This window comes from Candidozyma auris, chromosome 3 (assembly GCF_003013715.1).
Source record: "Candidozyma auris chromosome 3, complete sequence".
Taxonomy (NCBI): Eukaryota; Fungi; Ascomycota; class Pichiomycetes; order Serinales; family Metschnikowiaceae; genus Candidozyma; species Candidozyma auris.
Genome location: NC_072814.1, coordinates 2,154,609 through 2,174,798, shown reverse-complemented (window position 1 = coordinate 2,174,798; position 20,190 = coordinate 2,154,609). Strand labels below are relative to the sequence as shown.

Below are 20,190 nucleotides of genomic sequence, written 5' to 3'. Positions count from 1 at the left end.
CCTTCCACAGTCAATGAAGGAATTGTTACATCAGCTGGCGCAATTTACAAGGATACGGAAAAAAAGCAATTTGCGGGAAGTACCTTTCATATGTACGCTGATTCTAGAGAGGAAGTGCTTGAATTTTTAAAAAAAGATATCTATTATAGAGCCGGGATTTGGGATTTGGACACTGTTATAGCTAATCCTGTCGGGATCGCTGTGAGAGTTGGCAAGGACATGCCAGGTGTGAAGATTTGAGAACTACTTGTCCATGACAAATTGGCTGCACAAATGTGTAAATTTTTTTTCCTAACGTATGTAAGTGTAAAAAAAAACTTGAATTTTTTTCCGTCTTTTTTTTTTCCCGTTTTAAATTACATGATTTGTGAGTTTTCTTGTGTCCGATTTCAGTGAATATAAGCTGTAAACAAGCAAGTGTAGCTGAGACAATCAACGAGAAATGTGAAGGCGAATCATAATGATCAACTTGAAATCAGAGGTAGCAACAAAAATTCCCTAGATAAACATCTGGTTAAGTCTTATGAAAGCCTTGAAATCAAACGAATTGCTTCTTGCGAGACATCCTAGCAAAATTCAGCTGAAGAAAACTCAACCTTTCTGTAGTAAAAAGTGTTACAACATCGAAAGAACGAAGGAATAACCCACCTGCCGAATGACCATTCATAAGGTTATTCCCGGTTGTATCTGTATCCGAAGAACCGAGAGACGGGACAGTCTCCTCATCCGGTTCCGAAGACACTCTCACCTTATCACTGCATCGCTACAGCCGTGCGGGTTTTACGAGCGAGACAAGCTGGTGCCATATATAGTTGATGTCGAATTAAGGAACAAGCACAACTGTGAAATATCGCTGGACTGTCTATACAATGTCTTGACAAACTATGCTCAAAGTTATTCTAAGAAGGAGAAAGAAAGTCACTACCACTTGCCCCACTTAGGCCACCCGGGTCGGAGGGATTGCGCGAAGCACTAACCGATCCGGCGGCTGCAAAAGATAGTATAAGTATCGTGCATTTACCCGCTGCACTGTTGTTAGCCTCAGAAATCAAGTCCACTACTTCTCAGGACCGAGCAATGACAAGTGATAGCTCCAGTGAGATAGTGTATCGTGGTTTTACTGAGGAAGTTGCAGAGGAGATCCGTCTGCTCGCTCGCACGGCTACCAGACGCTCTGATGAAGAAGCGCTGACTGACCACTCCTTGATCCGATCGCTCAGCTGAATTTCTGTTCCAGGGGTAAATCCAATCGGCAACGTGGATTTGGATCCTCGCTTGGATCCCAATTCAGACTCGTTCGATTCTAGGTTTTGGGTGAAGAACATGCACAAGTTGGTTTACTCAGACCCCGACTATTATAAGCCTTCCTCCTTGGGCGTGATATACAAGAACCTTAGAGCTTATGGTCAAGCTGCTGATGCAGATTATCAGGCAAATTTTGGCAATGCGATCTACAAGAGATTGTCCCAATTCATACGGAATCAATCTCACTCGAACCGAGAGCGAAACTCGTTCGATATATTGAAGCCCATGGATGGTATAATTGAACCAGGGTCAGTCACTGTTGTTTTAGGTAGACCTGGGGCCGGATGCTCGACGCTTTTGAAGTGTCTTGCTACCCAAACTCACGGATTCCATGTTGACAAAGACTCCGTCATTCTGTACGATGGGCTTACTCCAAAAGATATAAAAAAACATTATAGAGGTGATGTTGTATACTGTGCTGAAACGGAGTCTCATTTTCCACAGATGACCGTGCAGCAGACCCTAGAATTTGCGGCTAGAATGAGAACTCCGAGAAACAGACCAGAGGGCATATCTCGAGAAGATTATGCAAAGCACATGTCTGAGGTTGCAATGGCTACTTATGGCTTATCTCATACAAGAAACACTAAAGTCGGCAATGAATATATACGGGGTGTTTCGGGCGGTGAAAGAAAAAGAGTTTCTATAGCTGAGGTGCACTTGTCTCGTGCATGTTTGCAATGCTGGGACAACTCAACTCGTGGATTGGATTCAGCTACAGCGTTGGAGTTTATTCGAGCTTTAAAAACATCAGCAGTCATTACCAAGGTAACCCCCTTGATTGCAATCTATCAGTGCTCCCAAGACGCCTATGACCTTTTCGATAACGTGATACTTCTATACGAGGGTTATCAGATATATCATGGCTCAGCAAAAGCTGCGAAAGAGTATTTCATCAACTTGGGCTATCATTGTCCTCAAAGACAAACAACAGCCGATTTTCTCACGTCGCTCACTAATCCCAGTGAAAGAGAGGTCCGGAAAGGCTTCGAAGATAAGGTTCCAAGAACGCCTCAAGAGTTTTACGAAAGCTGGAAAAGATCTAAGGAGCATATGGAAATTTTGAGAAGAATCGACCAAGAAATAAACTCAGAAGATTTCAAGTTGCAAAGTGAAAAGTTTATTGAGTCACATCACGCACGTCAGGCGAAGGGATCTCGAAAGCAATCACCTTATACGATTTCGTTTGGTATGCAAGTAAAGCATCTTATGGGCAGAAACTTCAGGCGGACACAGGGGGACCCTTCTATCACACTTTTCTCAGTCATCGGCAATGTGATTATGTCGGTCATTGTGTCGAACATGTTCATTGACTTGGAAGTTAACACAGATTCTTTTTATCTCAGAACTGCGGTCCTTTTTTTTGCCGTTTTGCTTAATGCATTTGGATCTCTTCTAGAGATATTTGCGCTATATGAATCTCGACCCATAGTTGAGAAACACAAGACTTATGCTCTTTATCATCCAGCGGCTGATGCCTTCGCATCAATCATGACAGAACTTCCACCCAAAATTATTCAATGCATCGCTTTCAATATCGTGCTTTACTTCACGGTTCATTTAAGACGAAATGCTGGCAGCTTCTTTTTCTACTTGTTGATAAATTTCTCATGTACAATTGCCATGTCTCACTTGTTTCGATGTATTGGTGCTGCTACCAAGTCTTTATCGCAAGCAATGACTCCAGCTTCGGTGCTACTTCTAGCCTTAACTGTATTCACAGGTTTCGTGATCCCACCTCAAAATATGCACGGCTGGTGTAGGTGGATAAACTACATAGATGTTGTTGCATATGCCTTCGAAGCGTTGGTTGCTAACGAATTTCACGATCGTCAATTTCCCTGCTCCAGTTACGTTCCTTCTGGACCAAGATATCCAGAACTGGGCAATAGCGTAATATGCTCCGTGAAGGGAGCTATTCAAGGTGAGTCATTTGTTGATGGTGACAGGTATATTGGACTCTCTTTCGATTACAAGAGCTCCCATCGCTGGAGAAATTTCGGAATCATCGTGGCATTTGCGGTCTTCTTCTTCTTCTTGTACATTTTCTTGGTTGAAATCAACAAGGGAGCCATGCAAAAGGGTGAAATCCTCGTGTTTCAGGAGTCTGCATTGCGTCAGAGGAGAAAACGTCTGCGGTTGAATGATATTGAGTCCGGTTCATCCAACGAGAAGTTGAAGCCTGATGAGATATTTGACGATGATTCAGACATAAGCGAGAATAAATTGCCGAAAACGTCTGATATCTTTCACTGGCGGGGATTGACGTATCAGGTTAAAATAAAATCCGAGAACAGAGTCATTTTGAATGGTGTCGATGGTTGGGTCAAGCCCGGTCAGGTAACAGCCTTAATGGGTGCATCTGGTGCTGGTAAAACCACTTTGTTGAACGCATTATCAGAAAGACTTACTTCTGGTGAAGTGACTGATGGAAGAAGGATGGTCAATGGCCGTGAACTTGATTCCGCATTCCAAAGATCGATAGGATACGTTCAGCAGCAGGATCTTCATTTAGAGACCACAACTGTGCGTGAAGCTCTTAGATTTTCTGCTTATTTAAGACAACCATCGTCGACATCAAGAGCTGAAAAAGACGATTATGTCGAATTCATCATCAGATTGTTGGAAATGACGTCTTATGCTGATGCTGTTGTTGGGGTTCCGGGCGAGGGTTTGAATGTCGAACAGAGGAAGAGACTAACCATTGGCGTTGAGCTAGTTGCAAAACCAAGGTTACTATTGTTTTTGGATGAGCCGACCTCCGGTCTAGACTCACAAACGGCATGGTCTATTTGCAAATTAATCCGGAAGTTAGCAGATCATGGCCAAGCAATTTTGTGTACCATACATCAGCCTTCGGCAATATTAATGAAGGAGTTTGATCGGTTGCTTTTTTTGCAACAGGGAGGGGAAACTGTGTATTTCGGAGACTTGGGAGAGAATTGCCAGACTTTAATCAACTACTTTGAAGGTGAGGGTGCTCCAAAGTGTCCACCGAACGCAAACCCGGCCGAGTGGATGCTTGAAGTAATAGGTGCCGCCCCCGGATCACACACTGAAATCGATTACCACCAAGTGTGGCTCAATTCGGAGGCTCACCTGAGAGTTTTGAAGGAATTGGATGAGATGGAAAGTAATCTACCTATGAGACCAGTAGTTGATGATCCAGAAAAGTACAAAAAGTATGCTGTTGGATTTTCGACCCAATATGTTCAGGTTGTCAAAAGAATCTTTCAGCAATATTGGAGAACGCCATCTTATACATATTCAAAGGTTTTATTGTCAATCGTGGCGTCAATGTTCAACGGATTCACTTTTTTTAAAGCCGATAATTCGCTTCAAGGTCTTCAGAACCAGATGTTTTCAGTATTTATGTTCATGGTGGTCTTCAATACTCTCATCCAGCAATACCTTCCTCACTACGTTGCACAAAGGTCATTGTATGAAGTGAGAGAACGCCCATCGAGAACCTTCTCCTGGATAACTTTTATTTGCGCAGTCGTGACGGCAGAAATTCCATGGAACATCGTTTGTGGTACTTTGGCTTATTTTGTGTGGTATTATCCCATCGGTCTTTACAATAATGCATCAGCAACGAATACAGTTACGGAAAGGGGTGCAACCATGTGGTTTGTTATCGTATGTTTCTACGTGTACACATCGTCCATGGGTCAGCTTTGCATCTCATTCATGGAGTTGGCCAACAATGCTGCAAATTTGGCCAGTTTGCTCTTTAGCATGAGCTTGATGTTTTGCGGTGTTTTGTCCCCCAAGGATTCAATGCCCAAGTTTTGGGTCTTCATGTATAGAGTCAGCCCCTTTACTTATTTTGTTTCGGCTATTCTTTCGGTCGGTTTGGCAAATTCTGATGTAACGTGTTCCGAAGTTGAAATTTTGAAGTTCTCACCTGGAGCTGGGCTCAGCTGTGGTGAATATATGGAAAGCTATATCAAGTTTGCAGGGGGGTACTTACTAGATGAAGAAGCCATTGACGAGTGCCGTTTTTGCACGACGAAATCCACAAACGTATTCTTGGCTTCCATCAATATTGATTATGACAGGCGGTGGAGAGATATTGGAATATTTATCGCCTATATCTTTATCAACATCATAGGAGCTCTCTTTTTTTATTGGCTCGCAAGAGTTCCGAAAGGATCAAGGGAAAAGCGTTCCAAAAAGCTTCTTCAATAGTCAGTAAAAATGCAAATATAAAGCTTAGATTTACCACGGTAATAACGATGGACTTAGCTTCCACCTGCTTTTTCTTCTCTTCTTTTTTTTCCTTTTCCTTTTTTTTTTTTTTTTTTTCTTCTTCATTTCTGTTTTGTTTGGGCCCTCAACTAGACTGATACTTTAGCGTCAACATCGGTAGGTATATTGTGTTTTTGTTTGGGCCCTCAACTAGACTGATACTTTAGCGTCAACATCGGTAGGTATATTGTGGAACATAAACGTTGCTGTGCAAAATCTAAATTTACAATCATACTGATCGAATCATGATGAAGCCTAATCTACACTTGTACAACACAATTTCCATAAAAGCGGTTGAAGCTACTTACGTGAATGGCAATCCATGATTCCGAGAGGCATACATTGCTGCTCAGAAGAGAAACTTGAGCAAGTTTGCCATTAACTGTACAAGTCGTCCTCTTCAGCTTCATTAGCAAAAGCTGCACTTGCACCAGATTCGCCTGCGATACCGTCATTCTCAGAAAATCTAAAATTCGTGAACTGACCTCTTGAGGCTTGTAGCTGTTGAGCATAAGCCTCATAACGACGTAACTCTGCATCGGAGACAGATCTCTTAGCTGTCTTCATGGCCTCTTCGAAGTGGTTCTTGGTGATGTAAGGCACAGGATCCTCCTCATCCTCTTCCTCTTCACCCTTGGTTTTATCACTCATATCAACGTCGTCATTTCCCTCTTGCTTGACGTCCCCCTTCTCCTTGGAAAGTCTGACACGTGCCTCAATGGAATCTTTGATGGCGAATTTGGCAGACCTCTGCACAATATAAGACAAATCAGCACCAGAAAAGCCATTTGTGATTTTCGCGATTTCTGTCAATTCCAATCCTGGTTCCAAGGGTGTGTTTCTCAACTGGGCCTGCAAGATGGACAATCTTGCTGCCTCATCTGGCAATGGCACATAAATCAATTGATCCAAACGACCCGGTCTCAACAAAGCTGGATCAATTTGATCAGGTCTATTCGTCGCACCAATGACAAACACATTCTTCTTTGCGTTCATACCATCCATCTCAGTCAACAACTGGTTTACAACTCTGTCAGACGCTCCGCCAGCATCACCATGTGATCCACCTCTGGCCTTGGCAATCGAGTCCAATTCATCCAAAAATACCACGGTTGGAGCTGCAGCTCTAGCCTTGTCAAAAATATCTCTAATATTTGATTCAGATTCACCGTACCACATACTCAACAACTCAGGTCCTTTAACAGAGATGAAGTTAGCAGATACTTCCGTAGCCACCGCCTTCGCTAACAAAGTCTTACCGGTACCTGGTGGTCCGAAAAACAAGACACCTTTAGAAGGAGCCAAGCCAAACTTCTGGTATTGATCGGGGTGCAAAACTGGGTACTCAACGGTTTCCTTCAACTCATTCTTGATGTCGTCCAAACCACCGATGTCATCCCATGTAACATTCACATTCTCAACGACAGTTTCACGCAATGCGGAAGGATTTGAGTTACCCAAGGCAAATCTGAAGTTTTCCATCGTGACTCCCAAAGAGTCCAAGATCTCTGCGTCTATGGTCTCCTCCTCTAAATCAATTAGATCCATCTTCTCACGAATCTGTTGCATAGCAGCTTCAGAACACAATGACGCAACATCGGCACCAACGAAACCATGAGTCTCAGATGCGATCGCTTCCAAGTCAACATCATCGGCCAACTTCATATTCTTTGTATGGATTCTCAAGATCTCCAAACGGCCAGCAGCATCTGGGACGCCGATATCAACTTCTCTGTCGAATCTTCCAAATCTTCTCAAGGCAGGATCAATGGAATTTGGTCTGTTGGTTGCAGCTATCACGACGACGTTGGATCTTGCTTTCATACCATCCATCAAAGTTAACAATTGCGAAACAACTCTTCTCTCGACTTCACCATTCGTCTTATCTCTTTTAGGCGCAATAGAGTCAATTTCGTCAATGAAGATAATGGATGGGGAGTTTTTCTCTGCCTCCTCAAAAGCCTTTCTCAAATTCGATTCAGACTCACCAGCCATCTTAGACATGATTTCAGGACCATTGATCAAGAAGAAGAAGGCCCCAGTTTCGTTTGCAACGGCTCTAGCCATAATAGTTTTACCGGTACCCGGGGGACCGTACATCAAGATGCCCTTTGGTGGCTTGATACCAATAGACTTAAACAACTGTGGGTGTCTTAAAGGTAATTCCACTAATTCTCTAATTTGAGCCATTTGTTTTTTGCAGCCCCCAATGTCATCGTAACCAACTTCATTCATATTATTCTCCTCATCCTCACGGTTGATGGGTTCACCCTCGCAGTGAATGATGGTATCTTGAGCGACAATTGCGAAGTCCTCTGGTTCGACATCGACAACCTTGAACTCAACTTGCCTCATTCCACCCCTCACCGTAAACAAGTCACCTTTGCGCACGGGTCTATAAGCCTCAACAAAATAGGGTTTTAAATATACATCAAACAAAGACCCTGTGATCCCTTCCACCGTGTCAGCTATTGGCAACACCGAGATTCTCGACGCATACTTGATGTCAGGGCATGGGTGAATCGTGACAATGTCACTCAATCTGACTCTCAAATTGTTACGCACGCAACGATTGATTCTGGCAACTCCATCAGGCATTTCATCGTCGGAAAGGACCACTAGAATGGTGTCTTTTCTTCTTTTACCTTTCACTAACACGGTGTCACCTCTAAACAACTCCAAGAGTTCCATCGTAGCGGAGGACATCGTGATCACAGAATTATCATCGTTTGTCGCATCATCCACAATCAAAGCGTTATCCTTCTTTTTTCTTCTCAAGATAGCTGTTGCTGTAGCATCATCCTTCTCGTGAACACCAGCGGCGTCCAAAAGCGGTTTATTTTCTTCCTTCTTCATGAAAAAGTATTATTTTATTCAAATAGCAATTGCAATTCAAGTAGAAAGGGAGAAATTCCAATTGTTGGAAGAGAAAATGTGTTTAATTCGGAATAGCGTATTGCGATCGCCACTTGAGTAGTGAGATTCGTTGGCCACCGCGGGAGGGATATGGCTACCTGGTGTACGGATCTCACACCTTTCGTTCACTTTCCTTGTGCTTCTAGACAGCTTAAGCTTGCTAGTGTCAATATAGCTGGAAATCGATGCAAGTCCAGTTTCGAAGCGTCATATATATACTAAAATTCAGACATGTAAGAGAACTGTGAGCGGACACACGTCAATGGTGTTCGTTATCAAACCTCTAATCATTTGGAATCAATACCGTTAATTAACTTGGAGTCTTTTCGGCTCCACTGTAGTCATATTCTTGTCAGATTCAGACAACTCTTGATTGCATTTTTACGCCCTCTTTGTCAGAAACTTACAAAGCCGAAGACTTCCATTTTCAAAGCTCTCGCATTATCTCAAATGGTTTGAGTAAGTTAATACTGTAAGTAATTCAAGAATAAAAAAAACTTTAAGAACTTGTCTCTCGAGATAGTCTATAGCATTTAGCTACAGTATATAGCGGACAAATCGACGATCAATGTCTTTGTGCCTCATACGCTTCCCTAACCTATTGCGCGTAATATTGAAAATTATCATCGAAAACTCCTTCTTCACCACGAGCTTAGAATGCCGGACAGCGATAGAAGGCCAAATCCGCAGGGTTGGATTCCACCTAAAGCTCCGTATAATCCTTATGATCCAACTGATATTCGCCCAGCTGAAGGATACCCGTCCGAATTTAAGATTCCCGGACAGGAACCACAAGGTTTCTCATCCATACCGAAGACACCAACACAATACCAAAAGATAAATGAAACAATGAAGAAACTCAACTATACGCCACGACCTAAATCAAGTGTTTATCCCGGGCAATATATGGTCCTACGTAGAATTGATACAAATCAAAGACTCAACACGGGGACTAGATGGTTCGGTTCTTTCTTGACAGGCTCCATTGTTGTATACTTTGCTTTTTTCTACAAGTGGAATGATGGACACGAAAATGTGCTATCGGACTTCTATCGTTACCGTCTTCTGATCAAAGAGAAACTTGTTGGGTTATCAGAAACTGAGTATGATGATTTATACTATCCCAAGAAAGCCAACATCCATCTAAGAAACGTGAGGGATGCAGAATACATTCCTGAAAGTATGAGATTAACTAAAGAGGGTGATTTCGCTCTCAATAGGCCCTCAGAGAAGCATGTTTTGGAGGCGCAGAGACTTCAGCAAGAGCAAGAAGAAGAGCTCTTGAGACAACTTGACAAACACAGAGATTATGCTCAAAAATTCATTGGCGATAAGACTGTGAAGCTGCGAAGTAAATGGTGGTGGTTTTGATTCTGTAAACAGCAAAGGCGGAATGCACTTCAAGAGAATAGCTGTAATAGACGATTGAGAGAGCTCCGTTCGAAATTTGGGCCCTATTCAAGTTCAGCGAGGCAGATTACAAACGTACGGATTACCGTGCAACTGCAATTCAGGAACTACGCCTGAGCTTTTTCACGATCAAAAAGCAGGAGAGAACCTATGATGGGAATTTTGTTAATTTCCCGAATTGAGCTTTGTAATAATTGTAAAAGAAAGGGCGACTACATGCAATGATGCTATCAATTAAGTGGGCTATTTGCATTCAATTGCAGTTGGCGGAGGTAATCATGTTGATAGTATCGTATGGTGCGCACGCTATCGTCTGAGAAGAGAAATGTGGAACCTGTAGAATTTTGAAAGAGCGCTTCACAAAGAAGACATGACGGTGAGGGCTAATCTGTAAGCGAATTAGTTTCATCTCGCATGTTGTGTATGGCATTTTAGATATCAAGACCATATGCAAAATCCTACAGCTTTGCATTCCTTAATCTACGTGTGGCCCGATGAATAACACTGCTTGGGTCTTTTGAACTTGCGAGACCTCAGTTAGTTTGTAATTGACCACCTAAATTTCTCATTTGGCGCTCAGGGGCCATTTTATTAGGATTCTAAACCTCCTCGTTCATCTGCGATTGTGGTTCGACAGCCCTCTCATTAGTTACCCGGCCGCGCAGTTGCAATCTATAAATGAACCGAAAAAATTCTTGTTAGCTTTTTCCTTTTTTCTTTCCTTTTAACGCTAATTACACAGCCATCCATAACGTCACAGAATTCCGTCGAGGCCGAACCCGTTTAGGCGTTCGTGGCCCATGACCATCGGAGTATTGTTGTGGGATGAAGTATTTACTTCGTCTAACTCGTGATGGTCTGGAGAATGATCGGTTGATCTTGGGTGCAGCATTTCATCTGTTGATAGCTTGCTATCACTAAGGGATTACCTTCGTGTACCCGAATGGGAAATGGTGCAATGATCAGCTGTACATTTAAAGCTTTTCTACTTCTTGTATTGTGTAGATCGGACTAGATGCGTAGTGATGATTTTTCATACATGTTAGAAAGCAAAACGAGGAGTTTCAGTCTTAGTATATCTCTAGAGCCCAAACGCAAGGTGCATTGTTATTGCAATAACGCTTCGATAAGCTAAGTTGTGTACGTCATGGCTACGTTAGCCGACAGAGTATCTTCTATGCACTGCATACCAAGCCGAAAGACACACCAGAGTAACTCAGCCGCTCACATCAGACCGCTATATCCTAACAGCAGCAGCACCTCTTTAATGATAACAAATAGAAGGCCTCATACGATCACAATTTAAGAATGAGATTTGTGCTTTTTATTCTCTTTTCATTGACTCATCTGAGTCACACGATCGATAAAGTGGAGACGTTGTCAATCATTGCTAATGATAGCTTATCTATGGCTGAGTTACCTCCCACGATGCAACCTACTCCTCAGATCACACAACAGGAAGAAACCGCCGATTCAACTACATCCAAGAATCTCCCGTCTCGCCTTGCTGATGGCTGCAGGGACCTACATCGAAGCAATGATACTCATCGGTGTGATCATGTACGTGAGCATTGCGGCACGGATGAATACAATATTGGTGTTTTTAATTATTTGAAACTATACTACTGCTCGTTTCCTAAGGCATTGTCATCTATTTTTGCCTCAACTGTGTTGCTTTTTAGTTTTGCTGGCTTGGGTAAAACTGCCGCAGACTTCTTGAGCCCGAATTTGTATACTATTTCTAAGGCGCTTCAGCTCTCTGATCATCTAGCCGGACTCACACTTCTTGCAATCGGGAACAGTGCAGCAGATATCTTGGGTACCTTCAAGGCATTAAGTGTAGGCTCAGCAGAGTTGGCTATTTCAGAACTAATAGGCGCAACACTTTTTGTTTTGACCGTTGTGGTGGGTTCCATATGCATCATCCATCCTTTTAAGGTACCAGCTGCCCACCATACTCGAGATAGTATCTCATATTTGCTTGTATTAGTAGTTGTTGAGATTGCATTACAGATTGGTACGCTAACTATTGCGATGGCATCATGTTTGGTAAGCATTTACATCATCTACGTCATCATTGCTGTGGTAAATCACCTGTGGATGAAGTTTTCACAGAAGAAGAAGATGACAGCAGCGAGGATTCGTAGTAACTTCGACCGGCTCTCACCAAGTTTATCGCCTATTGATACGAATCGCGAAGATTCCCCCTCTTGTATTGAGACTCTTGAGGATGCCAGTGAACAAGAAACCCAAATGAACAATGAACTAGAAAGGTACTTTTCTGCACATCCAGAAGAAGAGCCGGAGTTTCCTGTACCAGTGCAAACGGGGTCGTATGGTCTCAAGGTTTTACTAAAGGAGTTGAGTCACCACACTTCACGATTCAATAGTTCGAAGCAACCGCTGTTAAATAGTTTTGATATTGTACGTGACGGATCGGATGAAAGAATCACAGGTGAAAGTGAGGAAGATGCTGGAATTGACGACAACAGACGCTTACATCCGTTGGCGTCCCAAGGAGCCTTTTTTATGAACAGGAGCCTTCTATGGGAGGCTCTATCCATGCTATTACCCACATGGGACATCAACCAGCACCCACTCCAAAAGGTGTTATTTGTCTTAACTTATCCTGCAAATGTTGCGCTTTCGTTCACCGCACCTGTTAGAGAAAAGGCCTTGACACATGCAAGCAATGTGGTTCATAGCACAAATGCTTTTACCTTGACGTCCACTAGTCAGGAGAGTTTGACGAGCATTGAAGAAAGGTATAACATCCGCCTTGACCTTATGATCTATAAGCTCCAATTTGTTTGTGGAACTACAATGTTAGCATTCATGCACTCAAGCTATTCTCAATCGTTTCTCATAGTTGCTGTTTCAGTAACACTATGCTCGTCTCTCATCTCATACATATGCCTTCCATCAAGATGTCCGCAATTTGAGAGTCAAATGCTTGCTTTTAGGCTATGGAACTACATTGGCTCTGTTTTGGGATTTATAATTTCTATTCATTGGATATCAATATTTGCAACGGAGGTGATTGCGATCCTAAAACAGTATGCATTGATCTTACGATTAAGTGACGAAATTATGGGTTTTACCGTTTTCGCTATGGGAAACTCTGTTGGAGACTTGGTTTCGAACCTTACCATTGCTCTGATGGGGATGCCTCTCATGGCATTTGCCGCCTGTTTTGGGGGACCTTTGTTGTCTCTTTGCTCGTTAGGACTCAGCGCTTTGGTAATGATGTCGAAGACCTCATCTCATAGCATTACTTTATCTACCTCAAGGACTTTAAAGTTGAATGTCTTGGTTATCATCTTAGTTCTCATTTTCATGAACGTCTATTATTCGATATCTCATTATAAGGCTGACAAGAGACTTGGAGTTATTCTTATCTTTTTTTGGATTTTTACCGTTTCCGGTAGTGCTTACATGGAGATTAGGTAGCGGAGCATACGTTTCAATAAATCAATCATATTAGCAGTATAAAATGTTCATAATGTTTCTCGAATCATAAACTAATCGACTTCCTCCACAGTGGGTCCAGAGTCCGTATTTACACCGCCGGTGCCACCAGATGTACCAGCACTGGAGGCACCCGGAGCTGCCCCTCCGGCACCACTGCTTCCATAAGCTGAAGAGATGATAGGATTCGCAATTGACTCCAACTCCTTATGCTTGTCATCATACTCTTCTTTGGAAGCTGCTTGAGATGTATCCAACCATTGTATGGTTTCTTCGATTGCTTTGCTCAATTTCTCTTTCTCTTCCGCTCCAATCTTGTCTTTCATTTCCCCTTCGTTGATGGTATTCTTGAGAGAGTAAGCATAAGATTCTAGAGTGTTCTTAGACTGAATCCTGCTAGCCTCTCTTTCATCCTCCTCTTTGAACTTTTCGGCTTCTGCAACCATTCTTTCGATCTCCTCCTTTGACAATCTACCCTTATCATTGGTAATGGTGATTTTTTGAGTTTTTCCGGTACCTTTCTCCACGGCTGAAACATTCAAAATACCGTTTGCATCAATATCAAAGGTAACTTCAATTTGAGGTACACCTCTAGGTGCTGGAGGTATACCGGAAAGCTCAAACTTGCCGAGTAAATTGTTGTCTTTTGTTCTTGCTCTCTCTCCCTCATAAACTTGAATTAAAACACCAGGTTGATTGTCTGCATATGTCGAGAATATTTCAGACTTCTTGGTAGGTATGGTCGAGTTTCTGCTGATCAATTTGGTCATAACACCACCAGCAGTTTCGATACCAAGGGACAATGGGGCAACGTCCAACAATAATAAATCTTGCGTCTTTGAGGAGGTGTCTCCAGTTAAGATAGCAGCTTGCACAGCAGCGCCATAGGCAACAGCTTCGTCTGGATTAATCGACTTACAAGGATCTTTGCCGTTGAAAAACTCTGTCACTAGTTTTTGAATTTTGGGAATTCTTGTTGAGCCTCCAACGAGAACAATTTCATCTACTTGAGATTTGTCCAATTTGGAGTCTCTCAAAACTTTCTCAACAGGTTCCAAGGTAACACGGAACAAGTCAGCACATAATTCTTCAAACCTTGCTCTTGTGATCGAAGTATAGAAGTCAATTCCCTCAAATAGTGAATCGATTTCAATCGATGTTTGCGCTGAAGAAGACAAAGTCCTCTTTGCACGCTCGCTAGCAGTCCTCAATCTCCTCATAGCTCTTTGATTGGATGTGATATCTTTCTTATTCTTCCTTTTGAACTCTTGAGCAAAGTGGTTGACTAAACGATGATCAAAGTCCTCACCACCTAAGTGCGTATCACCAGCTGTTGCTTTCACTTCAAAAACACCTTCATCGATCGCTAGCAAGGATACATCGAAAGTACCTCCGCCCAAATCAAAAATAAGGATGTGCTTTTCTCCGTTGTGCAGGCCCTTCTTATCCAAACCATACGCAATAGCAGCAGCTGTAGGCTCGTTGATAATTCTTAATACATTTAATCCCGAGATTAGCCCAGCATCTTTGGTAGCCTGTCTTTGAGAATCATTGAAATAGGCAGGGACTGTTATGACTGCATCATTCACCTTACCTCCCAAAAAAGCTTCAGCAGTCTCCTTCATTTTACCCAATACCATGGAAGAAATTTCTTCTGGCGAGAATACCTTGGTTTCGCCCTTATACTCCACTTGTATATTGGGCTTGCCAGCTTTTTCGATAATCTTGAAAGGATAATGCTTTGCATCCTCAATGACTTCCGGATCATTGAACTTTCTCCCGATAAGCCTCTTAGCGTCAAAAACGGTGTTCATCGGATTCATTGCCGCCTGATTTTTGGCTGCATCACCAATGAGCCTCTCTGTATCAGTGAAGGCAACGTATGAGGGTGTCGTTCTGTTACCTTGATCATTAGCAATGATCTCGACCTTATCGTTGGTAAAGTGGGCAACACAGGAATACGTGGTTCCCAAATCAATGCCGATAGCTTTAGACATAATCGAACTTATTTTTCTGTGAACAAAAATGATTACTTCTAGCAAGCAAGCCTACTTTTATATTGCAAGTGGGATCACATAAGAAACTTCTACGAAGCTCCAAAACTCCCCACAAAAGAGTTTGCTAGAAAAGTCTAGACATGCATGAAGAAATCGAGAGAATCGTTCAATTGTAAACGCTTATATGTCTCGCTCTACATTTTGCCACTCACTTCTTTATCCACGCAGAATTGAATACAAATTCATACTTCAGATTTTCAGCCGTCCTAGCAAGACCATTGCCGCCAGAAATGATTAAAAATCGAATTTGTCATATCGAGATTTAAGCGAAAGTAGGGGGGGGGGGACCGATAGGTATACCAGTTCTCATGCAGGAACGTATCCCTTCATGACCTTACCCTGAGGTCTCATGCAATATCGTGAAAGTAACGAGATTTCACAAGAGCTCTACAAAACAGTGACTTAATGGACTTTAAGAATCTGCTCGTCTTCGAGTTTTTTTAGGACTCAATGTGAAGAAGCAATCACTATGATTCCAAGATAAGATTCTTTGTTAGACACTCTCATGAAGCATTCCACGTCATTTGATTTTTTATTTTTTTTTTTTTTTTTTTTGACTTAAATAATTCTTCACCCCGGATCTTATTGTTTTTGCTCAAATTCTTGTACACCATCTCTTGTTCTTGCGCCGATCCGAAGCAAACGGGATCGAAGAGCTTTATTTTCTTTCTTTTCTTTTGGTTTGACTCCATTAGGTAGGAATGCACGAAACTCTGGAGATTTTGGAGGTGCATTTTGACTCTGCACGCTAACATGGACTCAGATACTGACTTCTTCCAGCGTTCACCGCGAACAATCTTCCCATAAACTCCTATAAAACTCGGTGCAAATCTCGTTGCTATCGTCCTAAATTTTCACAAAGATTATATAACATGCTCAGAACGCTTGCAAGACAATCTATTCCAAAACTCCAATTGAAAGGTGCCATTAGGGTCTTATCTGGTAATGCCGTAAGATTTAATTCTAACAATTTCCGTGTCAACACTCAATCGCATGTGTGGAATTACTATAAAGAGGGACCACAATATGTCAAGTTTACAAATGAGCATGAGTGGTTGGCTGTTCATAAGGATGATTCTGCTTTCATAGGCATCACTACTTATGCTGCTGAGGCTTTGGGAGACACTACTTTTGTTGAGTTACCGGAGGTTGGAGTGACGTACGAAGTTGGTGATTCCATTGGTTCCGTTGAGAGTGTGAAAAGCGCAAGTGAGATTTATGCCCCTGTTGCTGGTGAAGTGGTCGCTGTCAATGAAGACTTAGAAAGCAGACCTCAATTGATTAACGAGGACCCAATGGGAGGCGGCTGGATCGCTCATATCAAATTATCAGAATCTGCTGATGCAGTGGCAGCCAAGGAAGAATTATTGGACGAAGAAGCCTACGAAGCAAGCTTGTCTGAGCACTAAGTAAACACATATACGTCATTTATTGCAACTTAAGTAGGAAACGTCGAAACAGCTGATAGTACTTCAATATATGATGGTCACCATGATCTTACGAGAAATGAACAGCAATGGGTACAATAATCACAATCAAAACAATTATAATACCCAAGATAATGCACATGCGCATCTTCATGTCTTTCCACCACATATCTTTTCTAACCCTATTAGCGCCTCTTCGAAAACCCTGAGCGGAAATTGCGAGATTATCAGTCTTATTCTCAATTGAATCCAATCGCTCGCCTCTTTCAGCGACCTTGTTGATGTTGTCTCTCATGATTCCAACTGTATCATCGATTTGCTGTCATTAGTAAACGTGCCTCTGAACTACACATAAGGATAAATTTGCTCCCAACATACCGCTTGGATTGCCGCAGTCCGCGAGTTGGACTCATCGCCAGTAGTCTGATTTGGAATGTACGGATCGTATGGCACACTTGAAGACATCGTGGATGAATATTCACTTGATAACTTAGCTGTTTGTCGCGATTATAACACTTCGCACTACGCCCACCGCTAGGTACATGACCGAAACTGCGGTACTTAACTTGAAACGCTACGGAAAAATGTAAAGATCTCATTTCTTTCTGATCAAAAGAGATATATCGATCGAGGATGCCTATTACGAGGATGAGTAGTAATTTGTAACGGGATGTTCAAGGTTGTGACTGCTAGGTGTCATTAAGTTCATTGATGCACCATGCCGGGATCATTTCTAGGATTGAACAATTTGCTTCAGAGAAAGATTGTTATCCCGTATCATTAGTATTTTGAGAATCTAAACTTTAGAAACTACACACCAGTCCACAATGCTGATTTTTGGAGACAATCTCATAACGTAGCAAACTGAACAAAATTGTGAAGACAGCATCAGTCATCTAAAGATGTCCACTTTGTTCTTCGAAGCTCCAGATTTGCCTCCTCAATACTCACCTTTAGTGAGAACTATTCTACGTGCAAATAGCAGCACAGTATCGAGCTTTAAATTCAGGGCGTGGCCTGAAATCAGATGTTGATCCCACAAATAGCTCCAGCCTGCATGGATACTTACAATGTACGATGGAGTGTAACTGGTGTAGGTAGTCGTACGAACAAAAAATCCTCGAGATTTCAATGAATGTACTTAAGCTCGCATAAATTTGAAAGTGAATGAAGTTTTCGGAGTAATATAAGTACAGTGGGTATAGTACTTATTTAAGATCATGGCATACCGTGTTGCAGAATAAACCGAGAGGCGGGGCTCTCGCGACAAATGAAAAGGCGTGGAACGATGTAAAAAGTCTGGTATAGAAGACGAGATAACAAGAATAAATAACGTATTGAGAATTAGAGAACCGAAAGTGGAGTGTAAACAAAGAATTGTAAGTGAAAGGGATATGCAAAGAAATTACTTCATTCAACTCTTTTTTTTTTTTTTTCTTTCTTTCTTTTTTTTTTTTTTCTTTCAACGTGTCCCTGAGCTACCCTTGTAATTTGAAGCAAACGGGTTTGAAGTGGCCACCTTGGCCCGGTTGACGATATATGCACACCAATTCGCGTTCCTCTTGGTTTTAAATGACAGCATTCATTTTTTCCACCTCACTCACTCTTTCTTCCTACTTTTATCGAAGAATTCAATTAAGTCAATATGGACGGTGGTATGTAAATCGAATGGTTTAAGTCCCTTTTTTGTCGTTTTATTCTTGCCTTTGTCAAGATTTTGTCTTCTTGACACGGGAATTTGACGCTTCATCGTCTGTACTTTTGTTGCTTCGCCTGGCCAATCTGCGCTCATGAGTTCTTACTGAACCCATTACCTGAGATATACGATATGATGTGAGAACGGTCGAAGCATTGGGATTGGATAATTCATACTCATTGCTAGACTCAATAGCTCCATAGCTCCAGCACCTTTCGAAGACGTTTCAAGTTGGGCGGTGGCAGGTTCTTGATGTCTGTAATTAATTTCGAATGAACGGCATCACAAGTCAAGAACTTAGTCTTTTTTGGGAGAGAAATAAATTTCACGCTATAATTCATCTCAAAGCTACCTTGTGATCGAGATTGTTGTTGTCAAGGTCGACGATTATTGGTGTATGGGCTTTTCATCGCACGCCCCTTTTGGAACTTATCTGGGTTGCTTTGGTCGCGCGTGAGTTTTAGTACTAGCTTGCAAATATACATCACAATGCGAGGGCAATACAGTTTTATGACTTAAATTACTAACCCAGAATAGAAGAAGTTGCTGCTTTGGTTATTGATAACGGCTCCGGTATGTGCAAGGCCGGTTTCGCCGGTGATGACGCCCCCCGTGCTGTGTTCCCATCCATTGTGGGTAGACCAAGACACCAGGGTATCATGGTTGGTATGGGCCAGAAGGATTCGTATGTCGGTGATGAGGCTCAATCCAAGAGAGGTATTTTGACTTTGAGATACCCAATTGAGCACGGTATTGTCACGAACTGGGACGACATGGAAAAAATTTGGCACCACACTTTTTACAACGAGTTAAGAGTTGCTCCTGAAGAACACCCTGTCTTGTTGACTGAAGCTCCAATGAACCCCAAGTCCAACAGAGAGAAGATGACTCAAATCATGTTCGAGACCTTCAACGTTCCTGCCTTTTATGTCAACATTCAGGCTGTCTTATCTTTGTATTCATCTGGTAGAACAACTGGTATCGTCTTGGATTCTGGAGATGGTGTTACTCACGTTGTTCCAATTTACGCTGGTTTCTCGTTACCACATGGTATTTTGAGACTTGACTTGGCTGGAAGAGACTTGACTGACTACTTGATGAAGATTTTATCTGAGCGTGGATACACCTTCTCTACCACTGCTGAGAGGGAAATTGTCAGAGACATCAAAGAAAAGTTGTGTTACGTCGCTTTGGACTTTGAGCAGGAGATGCATACTTCCTCTCAGTCGTCCGCTATCGAAAAGTCCTATGAATTGCCTGACGGTCAAGTTATCACCATCGGAAACGAGAGATTTAGAGCTGCTGAGGCTTTGTTCCGCCCATCAGACTTGGCCTTGGAGGCTGCGGGTATCGACCAGACGACTTACAACTCTATCATCAAATGTGATGTCGATGTGCGTAAGGAATTGTACGGCAACATTGTTATGTCTGGTGGTACGACCTTGTTCCCAGGTATTGCTGAGCGTATGCAGAAGGAGATCACTGCTTTAGCCCCATCTTCCATGAAGGTCAAGATCATCGCTCCTCCAGAAAGAAAGTACTCTGTGTGGATTGGTGGCTCCATCTTGGCTTCCTTGTCCACATTCCAACAGATGTGGATCTCCAAGCAAGAATACGACGAGTCCGGTCCATCGATTGTTCACCACAAATGTTTCTAATC

The 20,190-nt window shown here is 42.4% G+C and overlaps 8 protein-coding genes across 8 annotated transcripts; 5 read left to right on the top strand and 3 right to left on the bottom strand. All coding sequences in view use genetic code 12, as the record gives it.

The window, feature by feature from the left end:
* Positions 1 to 1,323: 1,323 nt before the first annotated feature.
* On the top strand, positions 1,324 to 5,496 carry CJI96_0003612 (pleiotropic drug resistance family ABC transporter; the record flags this gene model as incomplete). Its single annotated transcript, XM_029032549.2, has 1 exon — positions 1,324 to 5,496. One exon carries the CDS (start codon positions 1,324 to 1,326, stop codon positions 5,494 to 5,496), a length of 4,173 nt encoding a protein of 1,390 aa, XP_028892864.2.
* Positions 5,497 to 5,934: 438 nt separating this feature from the next.
* Positions 5,935 to 8,412, bottom strand: CDC48 (AAA family ATPase CDC48; the record flags this gene model as incomplete). The annotated part of the gene is made up of 1 exon (XM_029032550.2): positions 5,935 to 8,412. One exon carries the CDS (start codon positions 8,410 to 8,412, stop codon positions 5,935 to 5,937), a length of 2,478 nt encoding a protein of 825 aa, XP_028892865.2.
* Positions 8,413 to 9,129: 717 nt separating this feature from the next.
* On the top strand, positions 9,130 to 9,843 carry MCU1 (Mcu1p; the record flags this gene model as incomplete). The annotated part of the gene is made up of 1 exon (XM_029032551.2): positions 9,130 to 9,843. The coding sequence occupies one exon, from the start codon at positions 9,130 to 9,132 to the stop codon at positions 9,841 to 9,843; it is 714 nt and encodes a 237-aa protein (XP_028892866.2).
* Positions 9,844 to 11,310: 1,467 nt separating this feature from the next.
* On the top strand, positions 11,311 to 13,332 carry CJI96_0003609 (uncharacterized protein; the record flags this gene model as incomplete). The annotated part of the gene is made up of 1 exon (XM_029032552.2): positions 11,311 to 13,332. One exon carries the CDS (start codon positions 11,311 to 11,313, stop codon positions 13,330 to 13,332), a length of 2,022 nt encoding a protein of 673 aa, XP_028892867.2.
* Positions 13,333 to 13,403: 71 nt separating this feature from the next.
* CJI96_0003608 (heat shock protein SSA1) lies at positions 13,404 to 15,347 on the bottom strand (the record flags this gene model as incomplete). The annotated part of the gene is made up of 1 exon (XM_029032553.1): positions 13,404 to 15,347. One exon carries the CDS (start codon positions 15,345 to 15,347, stop codon positions 13,404 to 13,406), a length of 1,944 nt encoding a protein of 647 aa, XP_028892868.1.
* A 932-nt stretch (positions 15,348 to 16,279) lies between these two features.
* GCV3 (glycine decarboxylase subunit H) lies at positions 16,280 to 16,816 on the top strand (the record flags this gene model as incomplete). Its single annotated transcript, XM_029032554.1, has 1 exon — positions 16,280 to 16,816. One exon carries the CDS (start codon positions 16,280 to 16,282, stop codon positions 16,814 to 16,816), a length of 537 nt encoding a protein of 178 aa, XP_028892869.1.
* An 88-nt stretch (positions 16,817 to 16,904) lies between these two features.
* On the bottom strand, positions 16,905 to 17,299 carry CJI96_0003606 (SNAP receptor; the record flags this gene model as incomplete). Its single annotated transcript, XM_029032555.1, has 2 exons — positions 16,905 to 17,153; positions 17,213 to 17,299. 2 exons carry the CDS (start codon positions 17,297 to 17,299, stop codon positions 16,905 to 16,907), a joined length of 336 nt encoding a protein of 111 aa, XP_028892870.1.
* Positions 17,300 to 18,479: 1,180 nt separating this feature from the next.
* On the top strand, positions 18,480 to 20,188 carry ACT1 (actin; the record flags this gene model as incomplete). The annotated part of the gene is made up of 2 exons (XM_029032556.1): positions 18,480 to 18,489; positions 19,068 to 20,188. 2 exons carry the CDS (start codon positions 18,480 to 18,482, stop codon positions 20,186 to 20,188), a joined length of 1,131 nt encoding a protein of 376 aa, XP_028892871.1.
* Between the last annotated feature and the right edge of the window lie 2 nt (positions 20,189 to 20,190).